This window comes from Mus caroli, unplaced genomic scaffold (genome assembly GCF_978045245.1).
Source record: "Mus caroli unplaced genomic scaffold, Mus_caroli_1 scaffold_20, whole genome shotgun sequence".
Lineage (NCBI taxonomy): Eukaryota > Metazoa > Chordata > Mammalia > Rodentia > Muridae > Mus > Mus caroli.
In genome coordinates, this window is record NW_028227275.1 from 33,808,030 (window position 1) to 33,827,409 (window position 19,380).

The 19,380-nt window shown below is 41.0% G+C and overlaps 1 protein-coding gene across 4 annotated transcripts in view; it reads right to left on the reverse strand.

Moving 5' to 3' along the window:
• Nucleotides 1–1,751: 1,751 nt before the first annotated feature.
• The window catches only part of Vldlr (very low density lipoprotein receptor), a 37,005-nt gene continuing 19,376 nt past the window's right edge, over nt 1,752–19,380 (reverse strand). For 2 of the 4 annotated variants that reach the window (XM_085834179.1, XM_085834180.1), the window contains 15 exons: nt 17,430–17,801; nt 17,222–17,344; nt 17,008–17,130; nt 16,126–16,245; nt 15,897–16,022; nt 15,231–15,402; nt 14,418–14,636; nt 12,772–12,890; nt 12,071–12,210; nt 11,628–11,769; nt 10,286–10,432; nt 9,289–9,372; nt 8,875–8,955; nt 7,953–8,122; nt 1,752–6,853 (listed from right to left, as the gene is read on the reverse strand). In XM_085834179.1, coding sequence (XP_085690305.1) covers nt 6,818–6,853; nt 7,953–8,122; nt 8,875–8,955; nt 9,289–9,372; nt 10,286–10,432; nt 11,628–11,769; nt 12,071–12,210; nt 12,772–12,890; nt 14,418–14,636; nt 15,231–15,402; nt 15,897–16,022; nt 16,126–16,245; nt 17,008–17,130; nt 17,222–17,344; nt 17,430–17,801 — 2,174 coding nt within the window. In that variant the 3' untranslated portion in view covers nt 1,752–6,817. The remainder of the gene's footprint in view (nt 6,854–7,952; nt 8,123–8,874; nt 8,956–9,288; nt 9,373–10,285; nt 10,433–11,627; nt 11,770–12,070; nt 12,211–12,771; nt 12,891–14,417; nt 14,637–15,230; nt 15,403–15,896; nt 16,023–16,125; nt 16,246–17,007; nt 17,131–17,221; nt 17,345–17,429; nt 17,802–19,380) is intronic. The other 2 variants (XM_085834181.1, XM_021151321.3) reach the window with 1 other exon arrangement.

Consider the following 19,380-nt stretch of genomic DNA (forward strand, 5'->3'; position numbering starts at 1 on the left):
ACCTTACACTATCCTCCACTGAGAATTTTTTCTCTGAAAACCACAGTCCTATTCATTTAAAGAACTAGACCTCAGAAAACATCACACAGGGGGCTAGAGTGATGACTCAGCAAACAAAAGCACAAACTGCTATTGCAGAGGACCCAACCTTGCTTCCTATCACCCATGCCGGGTGGCTCACAACTGCCTATAACTCCAGCTCCAGTGGAATCTAACACCACTGGCTTTGATGGGTACCTGTACTTCCACGGACATACTCACACATAGACATACACACCTACTCATAATTGAACATCATCTTTTAAAATAAAGAAAACAAATATAAGGACTGAAGGCTTAAAACACATTCTGCCCCAGAATTCAACATCCCAGCCTTAGTTATCCAGACTTAACTCTCTTTTTCTTACCCTGAGGACCAGACTTGTCTACTGAGCATAGTCACTCCAGAGAGTGTGTTAAGTTCTCCTTCCCAAGTGGTGTTAAGGTATAAGCTACCTTTCCCAACTGATTAAAAAGACCTTGCTGTATAACTGGTGAACTCTAGCCAGGCACTTGCATTTTTTAATCAGCACAATGTCACATGTGAGACCTTCTGCAAAGCCAATAAGTACAGGACAATTAATCTTCTTGGTTTTTTTTTAGTAAAGGTCACTAATGCTAGTGTTTCAAGGACAGAATTAGGAAGGCACACTCATATGGGTGATTAATTCAAAGAGGCAGATCAGAAACCAGGTCCCCAGGTGAACATGAGTAAAAGATTTTAACTTTACTGAAAAACAAGCAAACAAACAAAACACCAGCTAACCAACCAAAACAACATCAAGCCCCACCCCCAAACCAAACCAAAACCGGACAACGACAATGATGATGATGTAGGGAATGCTGTAAGAAAAGCTATAGTCATTATCAGATCAGTCTAGATCTACTTGCCTCTATCTGAGACACGCATGGTGGTGGCTGTGATACTTTTCAGAAGAATGTATTAGTATGACCGTGACCAAAGGTAGTCATGTGGTGGGAGGGCGGTCCCATGTGTTGTGCCTCTGCATTCATTACGAACTCACCAGAGTGAGTGAACTTCAAAATTTCAAAGAGTCCTTCCCTCCTCTTTTTCATTTTCTTCCCTCCCTTCCCCAGCTGTGTCCCCTTCCCTTTCTTCCTCCTTTCCTGTCTTCTGTTTTTGAGTTTCCCTATCTTCCAATTAGCTCCTTCTGAACTCAGTTTACACCCAGGATAATTCAAACACTCAAGGCCCATTTCTTAGAAATGTCCCATGTGGATTTAGCTTTATCACGAACCAATTCCAATAGACCTTGGGAGAACTGATGAAAGCTCAGAATTCAAGAGCAATTCCCTGCTTCTCAATGTCTGTTTTATCTCTCATCTCGGAGCATCATCCCTTCAGTCGAGTGTGGTCTGATCTGTGAGGAAGAGCTGGTCTAACAGTCTTTCTGGAAGACAGCACTGACTTTGTTTCATTCAAGGGAAGAGGAATAGGGATGGGGGATTGTGAGGAGGTGAATAAGACACTGTTTCTCATGGTGAGACCCTAACTGTCCTTTTTAGGGTGGCAAGACAGGGGTCATCTTAGCCTGACCAGCTCAGATCTGGACGATTCTTGTTGTTTTCTTTAAAGGCCAACTGTGTCATCTTTAGTTATTCAGCTGAGAAAAGATGGAAGATTTGAGCCAATGTTTCCCCAAGAAGGTCTCTAGAAAAAGTAGACTTTGCAACAGTTATCTCAAAAATAAATTTTTATTTAAGATAAATGTACAGTTCATTTAGAGAAAAATAATTATCTACAGGTCAGCAGGACTGGATGTGTTCCAACATGTGCCTTTACAACAGTGACAGTACTAAGACAGCGGTCTGGTGTGCGCCTGGGCCTTCTGAGACATCATGTGTTCTTAAGCCATATTTCTAGTATCAAGTGTAACGTTTAAAAGAGGCAAGACAGTTTTGTGAAAGTTAGCCATTTTTTTTTTCAAAGACATTCTTTTCTCTCCAAGTATACACAAGTTGAGAAACAGCCCAATGTCCCAGCAGATTCTAGAATACTGGGATCACTTTTGAAGTCACAGTAGCATCATTCTGTGAACAAGCCATATTTCCTGTCTCCTGTGATGTGTTCTCCACTTAGTTGCCTTGGAAACTGAAGATTATTGTATGACAGTTTGCTTTCTCCTAATATGCTCTGCTCAGGAGTGATGCCGTATCTCCAAATTCCTTTAGAGAATCTGCCTTTTTCTTAAAGCTACTCCTATTTCTACTCAGATGGCCAAGTAAAAGGATTCTACCAAGTCTCGAGTCTTGAAGTCATGGCTCAACTGAGTTATACTGTGCTATTCTGATGCCACACTACTGGCTTTAGAGTTCTGTGCATCATCATCCTGGTTAGGTAGGAAATCTATAACAACTGAGAAACTGCAGACAGGCTCTGCAAACCTATAGGAAAAGACACTCAGCAAATATACAATGTGATATCCAACTTAACATTTGCACAGGACAGCACCCTCTCCCTAGACCATGGCAGCAAGCTTATTTGGTTTGGAATCTCACATGGTTCATGGTCTTAGCTTTCGCATCTGCAAAATCTAGATAATACTTGCCTATTAGGGTTTCTGAGAAGCTCTAATAAAAGGCAGAAAAGCACTTATTTAGCACAATATTAAGCATATAGTAAGAATTGAAGGACCATTAAAAATTTCAATAGCCATTTAAACACTCTGGAGGTTCCAATACTTGTTTCCATGTCTTAGCAGGAGCAAAGACAGACACACACTAGCTATGACTCCAGAGTTTAAATCATAGAGTCCTTTAAGGATTTTCACCTGTATGAATTGAGATCCTCAGAGCTGAGTACCCTTGCTACTCACTGAGTGAAGCTACCTGCCATGCTCGCTGGTGAGGGCACTTACCAGTTCCTGGGCTGTATAACAGCACACACTGACAGTCATAGTCAGTACATTTGCCCATACACACCAGATGCCAGACACTGTGCTGAGCTCTTGGATGCCACTGCTATATCATGCCATTGTCTCAGAGAATTCCTATCATCTCCATCCTACAGAGATGCTTAGTAATTTGCCCTCTCTAGGACACCTGGGACAGAGAAGCATGTGTTATTGACAATTCGTAGAGCTCTAAACACACACCCAGCTGCCCATCTGACTTTGCTCCCAAGCACAGCCAAAAAGAAAGCCATCCTTGAAATATCCCAGAGTTACTACCGAGCCCATACTCCCCACACTCTTCCTGTCTCACACTTGTCCCAGGGTCAACACATACACACAACAGGGAAACTTAAATGGATTCTAAGTCTGTGGCCCCACTTCATTCCTGTGTCTTGGAGGAACCAGGCTCAGAAACACTAAACAGATTGAAGTGACACTGTAAAGAGATGGGACCTCTGATCACAACCCTCAACTTAGGATTCCCTAGTCCTTAGGGCAAAAGACTTACAATCAGCTCTCCATCGGTAAAGGTCGATGGGAATAAGATTCCTACAAACATGATTATTATCCTTCCCAGGAAGCTCTTGTGAGCTGGAGACCTCTGTGCTGGACATGAGAAAACCAAGTAAACAAACAAAAACCAACGACAAAACCCACAAAGACTGTCTCATCTTCAAAGCCATTTTCCTTTCTCCTTGAAAGCAAAACACTCTTGCAGAGTTTTTTCCATTTCTGGAATTTGACAAGCTTAAGAGTCTACACTATGGACGAAATCAGGCCACAGTTCTCAGTCTTTCCAAAGAGGGCAAAACATTGGCTTTAGAAATGAAGGGCACAACATCTGAACCAGGAGTAGCATTTTGTTGTTGTTGTTGTTTGTTTTGTTCTTGAAATTAGGTAAGCAAAAGGGTGTATGATTTTTTTAAAAATTTGTTTGCTTTGCCACAGGTAAAAGAAAGTAGTGTGATGTTCATTTGGGTTTAAGGGAACATACTGTTCTTTGGGGAAAGATTTTACTAGGGAAGAATGCTTAGAAATCAGTTCTCTTTAGCAATGCGATGCACAGGAAGCCCACTAGCAACTTTGAGGGTGGAGCGAAGACAGTTAAAAGCTAGGATATGGGTGGGTCTCAGATTTCTGCAGGATCCATGACAGAAAAGTGAGTCTTATAACTGGTCAGTAGTTAAGCTATCTAAAACCTGCCTGCTCACTTTGGAGAGGGGATATCTGACTTCCAATAATAAAAGGAATAAGGCAAGTGCCCAAGTTAAAGCCTCAAAGAATTAGTTTTGTCCTCTATTTACCCAGAGCCAAAGGCTCACAAATCATGACACATCTTCAGAGTAACTGGTAGAATATCCTAAGTGACCTGGTGATATGCAAAGCCTGCATCTTAACAAGGAGCATGCAGCTTGCATCAACTTCTTAACCTTTTTCACTGAGACTTGGCTGAATTTCTTTACCAGGGTCCATAAATCTGTTGATTTTTCTATACTCTGCAGATACTTCTCAAGTTTCCAGATGTTCCACTCACAGTTGCCTCATGACAGGCTGTTTTAATTATAAATATCCTTTTTAGGATTTGATATTTCATATTTTACCCCTTAATGAGTTATCTAATACATTGAGCCCTAGAGCAGTGGTTCTCAACCTTCCTAATGCCACAAGTCTTTAATATAGTTCCTCAGGTTGTGGTGACCCTCAACCATATGATTATTTCATTACTATTTCATAACTATACATTTGATATTGTTATAAATCATAATGACAATCTCTGTTAGCATATCTGTTATGTGACCTACCCACCCCCAAAGGGGTTGCAGTCCAGAAGTTGAAAACTGATGCTCCAGAGACTCAACCAACTCACGTCAACCAATCTCATAGAGAGTTCTTGTTTGGGTGATAAAGGCCAGGGTTCTCATTCTGTGTGAACTATTATACACTGAATCAATTAGCAGTCTCACCAGATAACTAGCTACTCTAGCAATACTCAACAATACTCGGTCAATATTTAATCACTTCATTTTTTTATAAATGACTTTGTGACTTTTAAATTACAGTAAGTTCTACCTAATGTTGGGTTTTTACAGAAGAGATAAGGTTTTTTGTTTTTGTTTTTAAATGAAATGATCTTGACTGTTTCAGATGCTGGCTCAGTTCTTTCATCCCAAGAAACCAGCAACTTTTCTTCAGTGACCACTTCACGATGGAGTCAGAGCATCTCATCTGAGTTTTAAGCTTTGTGTCTTCCTTCACTTCCAGGAATCTTGAGACTTCAGTCAGGATGTGATGGCCAACATGATGGAAAACTCACAAAAATCTTCCCTTGACACAGTACCACTTTTTCATCTCCAACTCCTTCTTTGTTCTCCACACTACAGTTCCACAAATTCTCCACAGAAAGACCATCTCTACATATTTGATGCCACCACACTGACAATTTTGAATACATTACAGTTACACCTTCCATAAAAGCCACATTAGAATAGCTTTTGTCGAACTTTATGTTATATTCAAAGTACATGAGGAATTTGTGAAAACTGTTTCTGGTCTGTATTACTGGGGTTTCTGATTAAGTAGGTTTGGGGTGAGAACCAAGAATCCTCATTTCTGTTAAGTTCCTAGCCTCCCATGCTGCTGTTCCTGGGACAGGCTAAGAACCACAACTTAGATTGTTCAGCAACGCTGCCTACCTAGTATCCTTCCTACCCATCTTCATAGTTAAGACAGGCCTGACTCTTATAAGAATAAAGCCCTTTCCCATGCCATAGAAGGCACTTGTCTTTGACCTACAAATAAAAAAAGAACATGGATGACAAAGTAAGAAAACTCATGAGAATCTTGGCATGTGTTTCTAGATCATGGGAAAAAAAGTAAGAAAAAGAAATCTGTTAAAGAAAGGAATTCTTGGAAGACAGTGTCATTTATAAAATAAAAGTACATAGGCTGGGTGAAGTGGTGCAGCCATGTAATTCTAGAAGTTGAGAGGCTGAGGCAGGAGCATTGCAAGCTTGAGGCCAGCAAGGAAAGAAAGGAAGGAAGGAAAGAAGGAAGGAAGTGATAGATTTGGGGGAACAAATATTAAACGGTACCTAATTGTTTAGCTAGTTCTTGGTTGTATACCAACCAAGATACTAGCTCGATTATGGGCTTAGGTATACAACATCAAGAACTAACTATAGCTTAAATGTTTGGGACATTTGGTGCTCCTGTTCCCAGAAGCTCATCTTAGAGGAATAATCAAAACCATGGTTAAACTGCTTGGTTTAATTTTTTTAGCACTTGAAAAAAATGTACAGTAGTTTGAAGTCAGTCTTTGCAAACCTCGACAGAGGTCAAAGATTTCATTCATACGTACAAAATTAGTTACAAATTTTTTTTTTTGGCAATTTCATCTTAGTAACCCGTTTTATCCTATTGCCATTGTCCCAACCATTGAAAAAGTTTACAATAATTTACATAGAAATATCTTCAAAGTGCTTAAGAATAGTGATTGTTCTCTGGGATATGTACAGGTGGCCTATACAATGTATGTACAGGTGGGAGTCACTATAGCACAAGGTTCATTGCTGGAATATGGCTTTCTAGGGAAAGTGCATATTTGGCCAGAGATGGCAATACTGTCTAGGGGCTCAAGGGTTACAGATACTTGGTAACCACATCCAGAGCTGAAGTAGAATGTGGCCAAGAATATTTACAAAAGTAATATAAAAATGATCAAGTACTCAAACTTGATCCACAAAAAGATATCTTGATGTTCTTCCAGATGGGAGGAAGAAAGGAGACTTCAGAGCTGGCTCTGTTACCATTCCAGAGTAGGGTGTTATTGGTGTAGACCTCATAGACCAAGATTTGTTCAGAACTCAAGCCAGATCATCATCTGTGCTTACAACTGATATCTGCAGAGAAGAAAAAGGTTCAGGTGAGCTTGGGGGTTATTCTACGGAGTGGACTTTGCTTTTGAGTAGGCCATTTAAAGACCAAAAGAGTTGGAGGTCAGAAACATAACATTATTATTATTATTTTATGTCCCCAAGCTGAAAATCTAAAATTCAAAAGGGGATTCCAAGCCTAAAATTTTCCGAGTATAACCATGACACTACAAAAGAAAAATTCCACATCTAACCTTATATTATTGGTTGTGGTCAAAATGAACATACATCAAAATATCGTGTAAAGTATATATAAAATAAATGGATTGTGTGTTCAAACTTCTTATGTATGCAGAAACTTCAAAATCCATGTCCCTCTTTAGAAAAATTTACAAGTCTGAACACTCCTAGCACCAAGTATTTTAAATAAGGGATATTTAACCTGTACCTACTTGGTTGGAAAAAAACTTTGACTGATTCTGTTTACGTACTATAAATCTTAAAGACAAATGTGAAAAGATATATGATATGCACTGAACCTTATTCCCTGTTCCACCAGAGATCATGCAAGGACACTGTTCATGTTCATCATGGTTCAGTCAGCATGGTCCTGAAGTGGAGGTCAAATATGTACTTGGGTTTTTAGTGGAAGAACAAGTGATTGCTGTTTTTGCTCTTGTAGAAAGCTGTCTCTCTGGGTGGGATGGAGCACCTCTCCAAGGAAAGCACTTATTACTTTTGGCTAATTGAATCTTACTCAAGCTATTGACTTTCAGTCAACTCCTCTATCCACAGTTCTCATATGTCCACACTGATTTACCTTTAGGTATTAGTATGCAAGGAATCAAAGTTTACAAAGGAGCTAGTTGGTTCATACACTATTCATATGTCATTTCTATAATCAAAAGTAAGGCCAGGTAGGACTTACCTCCCCTTCCTCTGTGGGTTAAATGCTTATTAACTGACTGCTCTCATGGACCAGACATTTAGTATTTCACAAGCAGTCATTGGATAAAATGTCTGGGATTTAATGCTTCTCCCCAGCCCAGGTAGCCATAGCTAGTGATTCTAGTCTCCTTGGAAGCAACTGATGTCAGGCCAGTGAATACAGACAAAGTATACTTACTGCTGGGTATGTGTGTCCTACAGAAGCGCTGTGTCTACCAATGTCTATCGACAGGTCCTCTTCAGTGGTCTTCAAGTACACAGGATTGTCAAAGTTCATGCTTTTCATGTTTTTATGTTGCCAATTCCTCCACATCAAGTAGCCACCTACTGCTGCCATCACTAAGAGCACTGATAAATAAATCAGAGGTGACTAAGTGGAGTCTAATGTTTATGGATCTATGGGAATTAACACTAACAACAGTTAGTGTTTAGGGAGCTTGGACAACTAGAAGTTGTAATACAGATGAGACAAAGTTTTGAAATAAATTCAGCCCAGTGGTTGTGTGAATCTTTGCACTGGGGTGGGGGGAAGTACACCCAGGGAAGTACAGAGTCCTGAGCCCCAACCTTAGGCCAGCTACATAAAAAATTACAGAAGCCTTTGGCATGCTAGTCAAGTGGTTCTGGTGTGTTAGGTCAACCAGTAAGCTCAGTCAAAGAGGACAGTAAAGCAAAGTGCCTTCAAATTCACATGCTTGACAGTGGCTTTAGAGATTCTTTTCTCTGAGTTTGAAAATACTTAACTACTTTTAATTTACTCTTCATGAATTCTACAGCTCATTCAAAAGGCATTTGACCTTTTGCTTCTCTCCTCTTTGTGAATGACTGTATACAATAAATGGGACTAGAAGGAAACCCTTATTAGAGATACTTCCTCTAAGTAGGGATAAGCAAGGTTAACGTGTTCAACAGCCCATAAGATCTTGTAGATAACTGATGGATATTCACCATCAAGGGAAAGATGACACTGAAGAGTAGGTGAGGAGGTAAATGGAATTCAGTGTCTCATGTGTTAGGACAGCAAAAGAGACCACTGGAAGGTGGCTGTAGATGAACGAAAACTGTCCATAAAAATCTATATGAGAAGCAAATTTACTTACAGAGAGGAAGGATGGCCCAGGCAGCTGAAGTCCCTTTTGGGGGAACACTGACTTCTGATACTGCTGTGGTCACATTGATCCCTACAAGGGCATACAAGTAATCAGTCTATAAGGATTTGAATTAAGACTTAGACATCTACTAATTAGGTAAAGATCCTTATACCTTTGTACTTAATATTGATTTCTAGTATCCATTATAATTAGATATCAGAAGAACTTAGGATTATAATTATTTGAGTTACATTAAACCTATAGGTTTAAATAAGTCAAGAGAAATCCAGGATGTGCAGGGTCTAAATCTTTGGGCTTTAGGCACAAGTAGCCAGTTGGGACAGAACCAGTAGTTAAAAGCTGCACTAATTATTTAAGCGGCAGTTAGTTGAGATTAACAGTTTGCAGTGCTGGACCCAATACCTCCAGGAACCAGTCCACTAGTTCGTAGAATGTCTGTTGTGTTGATATCTTTTGTCTCACTGTAAGTCACAGGAGTTGAAGTACCTGGATTATAAAAACCAAGAACCTGGTTAAGGCCAAGGTTCCTGAGTTGCTGACTGTGTAGACCAGAGAAGTAATGCTGAAAGGTTATTTTAATTCCAGGTTATAAAGACAACCCACTGCAGAATTAACTGGTAAAGTGGACATATCTGAATGGACAGAAATAGCCAGCTTTGTGCAAAGAATCCAGAAATGTAGGAAACGTTGGGCAGGGCTGTCAGCATGTGGAATTTGACAACTCAGAAAGATTCAGACAAATGGATTCCTCTCAAGAAAGCCCCAAGCTCCTGAAATTTCCACAAATTTTCTCAAAATTACTCTAGCATGCAGTGCACACCAGGGGGGTCTTGTACCTATTTTCTAAGAACACTAAGTGCTTATTATGGTACTACATAATGAAGCTAATTAAGACATCACTATGTGAGCTACTTGCTTACAATCAGGAAGTTCAGTTTGCTCCTTAATCAAAAGCTGAGAACAAACTATTAAAATTCAAGTTCAGGCTATCCGTGAGTTTAAACTTGTGTCATCTACTGAGGCTAGTAGCATCCTGGAACCATGGCCTCCTTACTCAAGTGCCTTCATATACTGGTTTAGCTCTCTATGGAAGACTTTAATTAGCTAAAAATTGACTAGCTCAGGGGGTGTTATAGAGCAATGGGGACAAGTTACCATGTGGTACATTGATATTTTTGTCCCCTCTAAACTCAACTGGTGTTGAAATGGGTCACAAGTGAGCCCCAAGGCACAGATAGAATGAATGCCTGCTATACAACCGTAATACCTAATCACTTATTTTAAAATCAATTTTAAAGGTTAGCCACAACAGAGTCTCTAAAATCCAGGTAAGTTGTAGCTGGTGTCTTGCAGTGCTCGTTCTATATCTTGCTTGTGGTTGAAATGCTGAAAGCCTTACTTTGACACTCTCGTCCATTTTCTTCGAGATTGTACCCATTGGGACAGGAACAGGTATATTTTGGAGAGTGGTCATTGATCTGTGGTGCTGGCAGGCAGAGATATTCACATCCTCCATTCTCCATATCATCTTCACACCAATTTTTACCTAGTTGGGAAAAAAAAAGTCCTTTAAAATAAGCACTGTCGTGTTAACTACCTGTAGTCTCTGTGGAGCTTACGTTTGTCTACTCTATCATTTCTTCAAGTGAGCCGAACATCAAAGAAGAATGGGTATCACTGGTGTTGAATGGGTATCAATCAATGTACTGGAAATACACTCTGAAGATACCTGATTCAAGAGGCTTCTTGGCAGTAGAGTAAGAAAGAGTTATGTCTTCCATGAGTAGGTGTGAAGAGACCCAGACCTGGCTCATACTGTTTATCCAAAGCTCAGAGCAAAGACTCAGAAGAAGGAGACAAATCATAATTTCCTGGCTTTATATTGACTTACTCCTACAAAGTGTAAGGGAACTCAGCCACAGAGAGGTGTGAGGGTCTCATTAGATAGACAAGCTGGTGTTCTGGGCAAGAGAAAAACATGACTAGATACAATTGATAACTTGTTAAATCCTATATAAGATGTGTCATGGTGAAGAAAAGGTGTTACAGAGTAAGCTGTGTCCCTCCATAAAATTTGCACATTGAAGTCCTAACTGACAATATCTTAGAATGTGGCCTTAGTTTCAGATATGGTATTGACAGAGGTCACTAGAGTAGGTCTAAACCCCAAGTGCCCAGTATCCTTCACAGAAGATGAACTATGGGTACACACATGTACCAAAAGGAGATGTGAATGGATACTGTAGGGAAATGGCCATTTTCTAGTAAAGAAGAGAGGGATAGAGCCTTCCCTCAAGTCTCCAAAAGGAACCAAATTACCAACACCTTGACTTTATACTCTTAGTTTCCAGACCCTGAGGCAGCAAATTTCTGTTGTTGAAGGCATCCAATTTGTGTTATTTTGCTTCAGCAAACCTAGAAAACTAATCCTGAGGAGTATCTGTGGCCTGAAGGTTACCATGGAAACTGGTACAGCAGGTACAGCAAGGAAGACCCAAAAGATGTAGATGAAAGCTATGCCACTAGGGGTTGGAAGGAGCTAAGAGCTGACTCTCAAGCCATTTCTTTAAGATGGCTGAAAGGAGATATCAGGCATCAAGTGTGGAGTTGGGCCTAGGGTTCAAGAGGACAAAGGTTCCATTTTAAAGGGAGTTGAATTGCTGAGGAGGCAGTAAGTAGTAAGTTCAGGATCATAATACTCCTTTAGGATGGTCTTTAGGGAGTAGGCACCTCCATGTTACCTGACGGCTGGACGAGTTCATGGTAGACAATGATGTCTTGGGCATCATTGAGATTGTTCACTAGAGTGGCCAGCTCTGACCCAGTGAATTTATTGGCACCATACACTGCTTCATTTTCTCCATCTATCCAGTAGACGCGATCCTAAAACAGAACCCTAAAATTAGCATGTAGACCCAAGACTGGCACAAATCACAAGCTAAGATTATCATGATTTACTTGACATTTAACGGTGCAAGGTTACTAAATGATTCTTTGGAATACTGCGTACAAGGGGTAAGAGATGCAAGTTCTTTGTGGACTTAGCATCTAGTACATACCAGGCTTTAAGCACTTAGTGTCTAATGTATTCCAGGCTTTAGGTAAAGGTTTTTCAGTTGTCTACTGCTCTTTTCTCTAGAACTGTTTCACAAGTGTCCACATAGACATGAGGCACAAGTCTTACCTCAAATATGGTGAGTGCAAGAGGATGAGCTAGGAACTCCAGAGACTTGAGCACTATCCTACGATCTTGACCATTTAGGTCCACACTAGAGAGCATGTGCAACTTGGAATCCAGCCAGTAGAGACGGCTTTTGACAAGGTCTAGGCAGGAAAAGAATTGACATGATATGAGCTATTGCTGCTCTGGTTTCTATTTAAAATACCCAAAGAATCTATTCTACTTTATGGTTTCCTCTCTATCAGGAGCTCTTAATGAGGACACTATAAATACTTGTGAAGCCACCAAAAGAATATGTGTCTGCATTCCCTCTGTGGGGGTCAATGGGATTTCTAAGACTCTCAAAGTCACTCAGGATCTACTACATTAGAGAGAGGAGGCTTGTATTGTGTATTTCTTCCAAGATAATTCAGAAGGAAACAGTTACAAATTACCACCCAGGAAAGACAAAGGCATAGTGTTCCATATGAGAGCCCCAAAGATCCAAGATTCCCTGAGTTTCTGTTGCATATTACATCAACTAGATGACAAGCCAGCGATCTGGCACCCATAATTTGTTAAGTCTGCCATTTTTGTTTAGCTACTTTCTTTTAAAATTTCTGCTATAGGTGGGACTAGAAGAATCATTTCAAATTTATATCAGGCATGCATTTAAAAACTATGAAGGTAGTTAACTAGTCAGTGATGGGGAAGGACATACATACCGAGTGTAATTCCATTAGGCCATTGGATGTCCTCCGTCACCAGAGGACGTCTATCAAATCCATTCATTCCTGCTTTTTCTATTTTAGCTGGCTCGCCCCAGTCTGACCAGTAAACAAAGCTGGGAAGAGTGAAATCAGAGAAGTGTCTTAATGGATTAGAAGGAATAAAGTTTTACCTTAGAACAAAAGCTTAAAGAATGAGCAGGAAACTCTTAAGCTTGAGGCTCTTTAGATAAATACTGATGCTTAAGACTCTAATTATGTTTTGAGTGAATTAAACTTAACAGTCGGAATTCACAAGTGTTGGAGACACAGCTCAGTGGTAGAACATTTGGCCCACCATGTGTGAGGCTCTGGGTCTACTCCTCAGGACTATAGGAGACAATAATATAATTTCCAAGTCATAGCCATGTTATTCTGCGTTGATCTGATATGTAACTATCAGCCCAAGGTACCATTTCCTTTTCAAAGGCACATTCTTTCAGAACCACAAAGGAGATATTTTACTGTAAGCTCTATAAGAAGAGCTTGGGGATTATGTCCTAATGATATTCATAGGGACCAATTGTGATCACTGCAGTCAACTATCTAAGCAGCCTGCCTCAGTGAAACATTTTGACAAAAATCTGTTCCTCTTAATTGAACTTTCACATAATCTGCATTTTTAAATAGAAGCCTTTGAGGGGACAGGGTTATGCAAATCCCATTTCCTGCAAGTCCTAGATCTGAGCACCCAGAGCTAACTAACCCAGTAAAGTGTCTCTCTCTCTGTCTCTCCACCCTCTAACTCCCCCCACTCTACACACACACACACACAGAGAGAGAGAGAGAGAGAGAGAGAGAGAGAGAGAGAGAGAGAGAGAGGAGAGAGAGAAGTTGGGTGGACAAAGGGTTCAGATATGGATTTAGGTTTATGTATTACATGAAGTCTAAAGCATTGCTAATGCTACCAAACAGCTGGCTTAAGAAGGAGTGAGACTGGGAGGGCCCATCACACACAAGAGTTGCTCAGGGAGGCTCCATAGTTTGTCACTCACAGCATTATTTTTATTAGTACACATTCATTATGTACCATGATTGGTTTCAAGAGAATATTTTCATTCAAATTCATCAGGTACACAATGGAATTTTTTTTAGCCATAGAGAAGAAGAAGAAAATTATGTAATTTTCAGGAAAATGGAGGCAACTGTAGGTGATCATATTAAGCACAGAAAGATGCCAACAACAAATATCATACCTTTTCTCCTATTTATAGATCCTAGACTTTGTAAAGATAAATTGTGTGTGTGTGTGTGAGAGAGAGAGAGAGACAGAGAGAGACAGAGACAGAGACAGAGAGACAGAGAGAGAGACAGAGAGAGAGAGAGGGACAGAGACAGAGACAGAGACAGAGAGAGAGACAGAGACAGAGAGAGAGACAGAGAGAGAGGCGAATAGAGATGAGATCAGGGAAGAAAGAGAATTAATGGGGGGTATAAAGGAGAAAAGTGGGGGACCAGGCACTGAACACTGTCATTGATGTCTTGAACCAGCTAATTCTGTTTCTGGGAATTTTTATGATGAGTGACCTCTTTTTGAGAAAAGCTCTCGACCTCTGTGGCTTGTACCCAAAAAGGCTAAGTGAAGGAAAACATAGAATACAAACCCTGACAACGGATCCACAGCTATGGAGGCAGGCTCTCGCAAGTCAGAATTAAACAGGAACTTCCTCTTGGCTCCGTCTAGGGTAGCTACTGAAATAGTCTTAGAAGCCGCATCAGTCCAGTAGATGGTCTTGTACACCCAATCAACAGCAATGGCTGCAGGATTATAGACATTGTCGATCATTTTAAAATGTCTACCAACCTTGTCATCAATTGAGGCACTGAAACAGAATAGGTCACAAGAGATTTAAAAGTTGTCACCATTGGACCCTGAAAAATGGACTTTTCTGCTTACAAAATGTTCAAGGACTTTACTCTGAAAAGACTCTATGAATCCCATCGCTCAGCACAGAAATTATTCAGCCATGTTGCTTGGGGATGGAAAATTAGTAATACTTTAGCTTATCTAGTTGTGGATATGAATTCTAGATACGAGCTCAAAGCCCAGCAAAATTTGGAAAGAGATATTCAACTCAGTAGCCATCATCCCGGGTCTACGGTGTCGACTGAGGGAAAGCTGCTGCTGCTATCATTTCTGTTTGTAGCAAGACAATTCAGTTCACAACCACAAAAGGGGAGAAATTCTGACGTCCTATTCAGGCATAGGCACCTTTTACATCATGATTATCAAAGTAACCACTAATGATCATTTAATAGCTAAAAATAAATCAGTGTTGAATTTAAAACTCCCAACTAAGTAGATGGTAGATAGGAGCCAGAGACAAGAGAAAACCCAAGCATACTCCAATCCTTTCCACAGACCTAATGACAGTGACGTAGATTCCCAGACGTCATGGGGTGCAAGAGGAAGTTACCTGAAGATGGCCTTCTGGCTTAGATCAGCCCAAAACAGCTTCTGAGCTGCGATGTCCGCATCGAGAGCCACCGTGTTCCTTAGTTGTTCTACAAGTTGGATGTATTCCTTTCGCTCTAGGCCAATCTTCCTGATGTCTCTTCGATTAGTGAAGATCAGACTTGGCTCTTTGCCTGTAAGACATAAGCCAGGTTGATTTAGTTTTGCTCGAAGGCAAGATCCTCTAAGTCATCTCCTCTCCACAGCGGACCACTTATAAAGATACTGCTGAACATCTCAGTAGTATCCAGCCTGGATTTCCAGGCACCGCCCCCCCCCCCAGGACCTGCAAGTATTTCCAACCTGTTTAGGAAGGCAGTCTTGGGGTTACAGCATTCGAAAGTAGGGTGGCTGATAAACAAGTTACTTGTTTGACTTGTGCTCAGTTTTAGAAGCAGAAAGGAAGAAACTATGGTGACTATCCATAGTATCCTATGCAAAAGGAAAGACCAAGGTAGATGTGTGGGAGGATGGTTTATTTTCAGCTCTCCTGCTGCACTAGGAGTTTAATAGCATTGCTCTGGGGTGTGACTTTATGTGTAGGTTGACTGTTGCAGTCACCGACTGTACCTTTTAGAATCACTAACTCGAAAAGGTACCAGAGCAACACCAGCCCAAGTCCATTTACCTACTGCCTTGCACACGCCAGTGGCAAGATCCATTTGATAGCCACGACTACATTCACACTTGTAACCGCCTTTTAAGTTGATACAAATTTGACTGCAGATCCCCGGGTTTTGGCATTCATCAATATCTAGGAGGGAAATTAGAATTAGTCTTTTTCTTCCTATGCCTCACTAGATGTATGTTGCCCTTTCCCATGTCCGCCAGGGGCCAGGCTCTTTGCTTCAACTCACCTCCACAGGTTTTCCTATCTATCAGTTCAAACCCAGCTGCACAGTCACACTCATAGCCTATAAGTAGGTCTTTGCAGATATGGGAACAGCCACCGTTATTGACCAAGCATTCGTTGATATCTGGAATAAAAGGGTAGCAGAGTCATCTGATAGCTTATTTATTTGCTTTAAATATAATGCTTTAGATTTATTCTTTGAGACTTCCACATACAGATACAATGTATTTTGATCATATCCAACACTTGACACTCCACCCAACTCTCTGAAGATGCTGCACAAACATCTCCCTCCCAATTTCCTAGTGTTCATTTTGTTTTCTGTTTTGTAAACCCAGAGTCCAAATTAGTATGACATCTTATTCTTTGTTTTGTTTTTGTTTGTTTGTTTGTTTGAGACAGGGTTTCTCTGTATAGCCCTGGCTGTCCTGGAACTCACTCTGTAGACCAGACTGGCCTCGAACTCAGAAATCCGCCTGCCTCTGCCTCCCAAGTGCTGGGGTTAAAGGTGTGCGCCACCACCGCCCGGCGACATCTTATTCTTAATTGTTAGTTGTCTTATTCACATTCAGTCTCCGGCTATTGGTGATGGCCTTTCTAAGATTTTATTATGTGTTTGGGAGATATACATTTCAGGCTGGATGGTAGTTAGTTATTAAGGATTTACTCAAGTTTTGCTATGACTTTTAGCTATCTTAAGGGGTTTCTCAACCCTGAGTTAGTTTGTCACTGGCTAGAGTTCCCCTTTGAAACACTTTATCTTCAAGCTTAAGTATTAAAAATTAGCTCATTCTGAGTTCAACAGAGAACTAAGCTGGGTCCAAAACAGCATTAGGGCTGAATGGAACCTCTCAGCTCTGGCCCTGAGCAAGCCTCTCTCACTTACGGCATTCCTTCAGGGGCTCATCACTCCAGTCTCTGCAGTCTTGTTCCTGGTCACATACTTTGCTCATGTCTATGCATTCCCCACTTCTGCACTTGAATTTTCCAGGGCCCAGGCACTGATTGACTATAAAACCAAACACAGGAGAAAAGTTCCACTGTTGTTCTGACAGGAGTAGCCAATGGCCTCACCGAACACAATGGAGAAAGAACCTCACCGTTTTTGCAGTTGACTTCATCAGAGCCATCAACACAGTCTCGGATGCCATTGCATTGCCTGCTGCCATGGATACAGCTACCATCTTCACATTCAAACTGGTCAGGTCTGCAGGTTCGAGAAGCTACGAAAGGAGGCAACAATGATGGAATGACGCCAGCCAAATGGCTTCTGGTCAGCGCATGAAAGAGAACTGGGAAGTTACTTACGGCAGTTGACCTCATCGCTGCCGTCCTTGCAGTCAGGGTCTCCATCACACCTCCATTTTTTGTGAATGCACTCGCCAGAGCCACACTGGATCTCACTGGTAGGACATTTGGTATGTATCACAGGCTGACGGCCACACTGCTCAAGAGACTCATCTGATTGGTCCGAACAGTCTGCATCATCATCACACACCCAGCTGAGGGGAATGCAGGAAGAGGTGCTGCACTGGAACTCATGGGCTCCGCAAGTTGGTGGAGCACAGTCCAGCTCATCACTGCCATCGTCACAGTCATCCTGGCCATTGCACACAAAGTTTCTGGAGACGCAGCGGCCACTGGAGCAAGTGAACTCATCTGCACTACACGTTATGTTGCCTGTTAGAGGGAGGATGCCCATTGAAAGTACATCAGCACTTATAAAAAAAAACATACAAGCCTCTCATCACCAAATCAAATATATTCATCTTCAATGAGTAACTTTAGCTTTCTAGTTGTAAAGCTACAGTGCTGTTATATTGAGAACGAGTTTCTGAAATATGACAAAAAAGTTTCACAGTATAAAATAAGATGCAGCCATACTATGTGTAAGAGCAGAAATAAAGGACCAAGAAAACAGTAGAAGGCTCGAAACTTAATTCAAGATGAGACCCACAACTGACACTTAAAGGGACAGTGTTCAAAAGCTTAAGCTGGTATTGGGTATTTCATTTTGGAAGGCAGAGTTTATACCTAGACCAACCTATTGCATGTCAGCTGAAGTCATATCACTAGCTGAGAATATACATCAGCTATATGGGCAAGGTATAATGGAAATTAAGGCACTCTCCAAAAAGAAACAAACCAAAGAACACTCTACATGGCTCCTTCCTTTTGAGTCTTTTCAATAAACATTAGGAATACCATCTTAATAATTTTTTTTTTTTTTTTTTTTAGGAAATGTTCCTGCTAGGACTAGAATCGTAGCCTAGCAACCCCGCATGCTATTGATGACAAGGTATTCACAGTAGCCAGTTTAGATTTTGATTTAAATTCCTGCCAAACATACCAAGGTTATAATTTGGTGGTAATTGGACAGGAGACCACGACTCTCTTGGGAAGCAAAGTGTAGATTTTCGAGGGAAATGTTTGGCAGCTCCAGGGCTCACCATGGAAAAGTATGAAGCTCAGGTCTGTGACTGAATGTGAAACTCCTTGGACTAGGTGCAGTGGTATTACACTCACAAAGCAACTTGAACCTGCCAGACTAGTGTTTGACCTGCAAGGACCCTGAGCTCCCTTGGATACTACTGCAGCCTGTCGTCCTTAAACTCATCAAACTCAGGTTGGGGGGGAGGGGTTTAAAGGGGTAGTAGTTTGAAAGACGTCAGGGCAATGTTTATTTAACCCGCAGATTTTCTCCAGGGCCTCACCTTTAACATGGAACACTTCATTATAGACTTTCCAAGAATATAAGCATGAAAGAATAGGAAGCAGGGCTAGCATTCAAAGATAGGCATCGTAATAGAACACAAAGGTTGGGTAGGCTTTGTATTTGCTGGCAACATGCTAGGTCATGTTTCTCAGATAACTTAGCCATAGATTCTAGTTGGTGGAAATGTTTGTCTCATACTCATGTACCTTATTCCAAGAAGCTAATCTAACTAAACCTAGGAATGTGTCTGTTGGTCCCAACACTTTCTAGTTTTATTGAGCCACTGTAAGAAAGGCCCATGAGTTACTGTAATAAAAGATAAAAGCCCACATTGCTGCAACCTTACTAGGCTGTGCTAAATGTACTATGCTGAACTATGCTGAATGTAAGCACCAAGATGACTTCTCTGCTTGCTTCTATCTGCCTGGAAGACATACCAGGCAATGGCCAATCACCAGGAAAAGGCCTTTCACAGTTTTATGGTGGTTAGGAAGGACAAATATTGAGCAGACAGCGAAGCCACTGCAAAGTGGACCAGCGGCA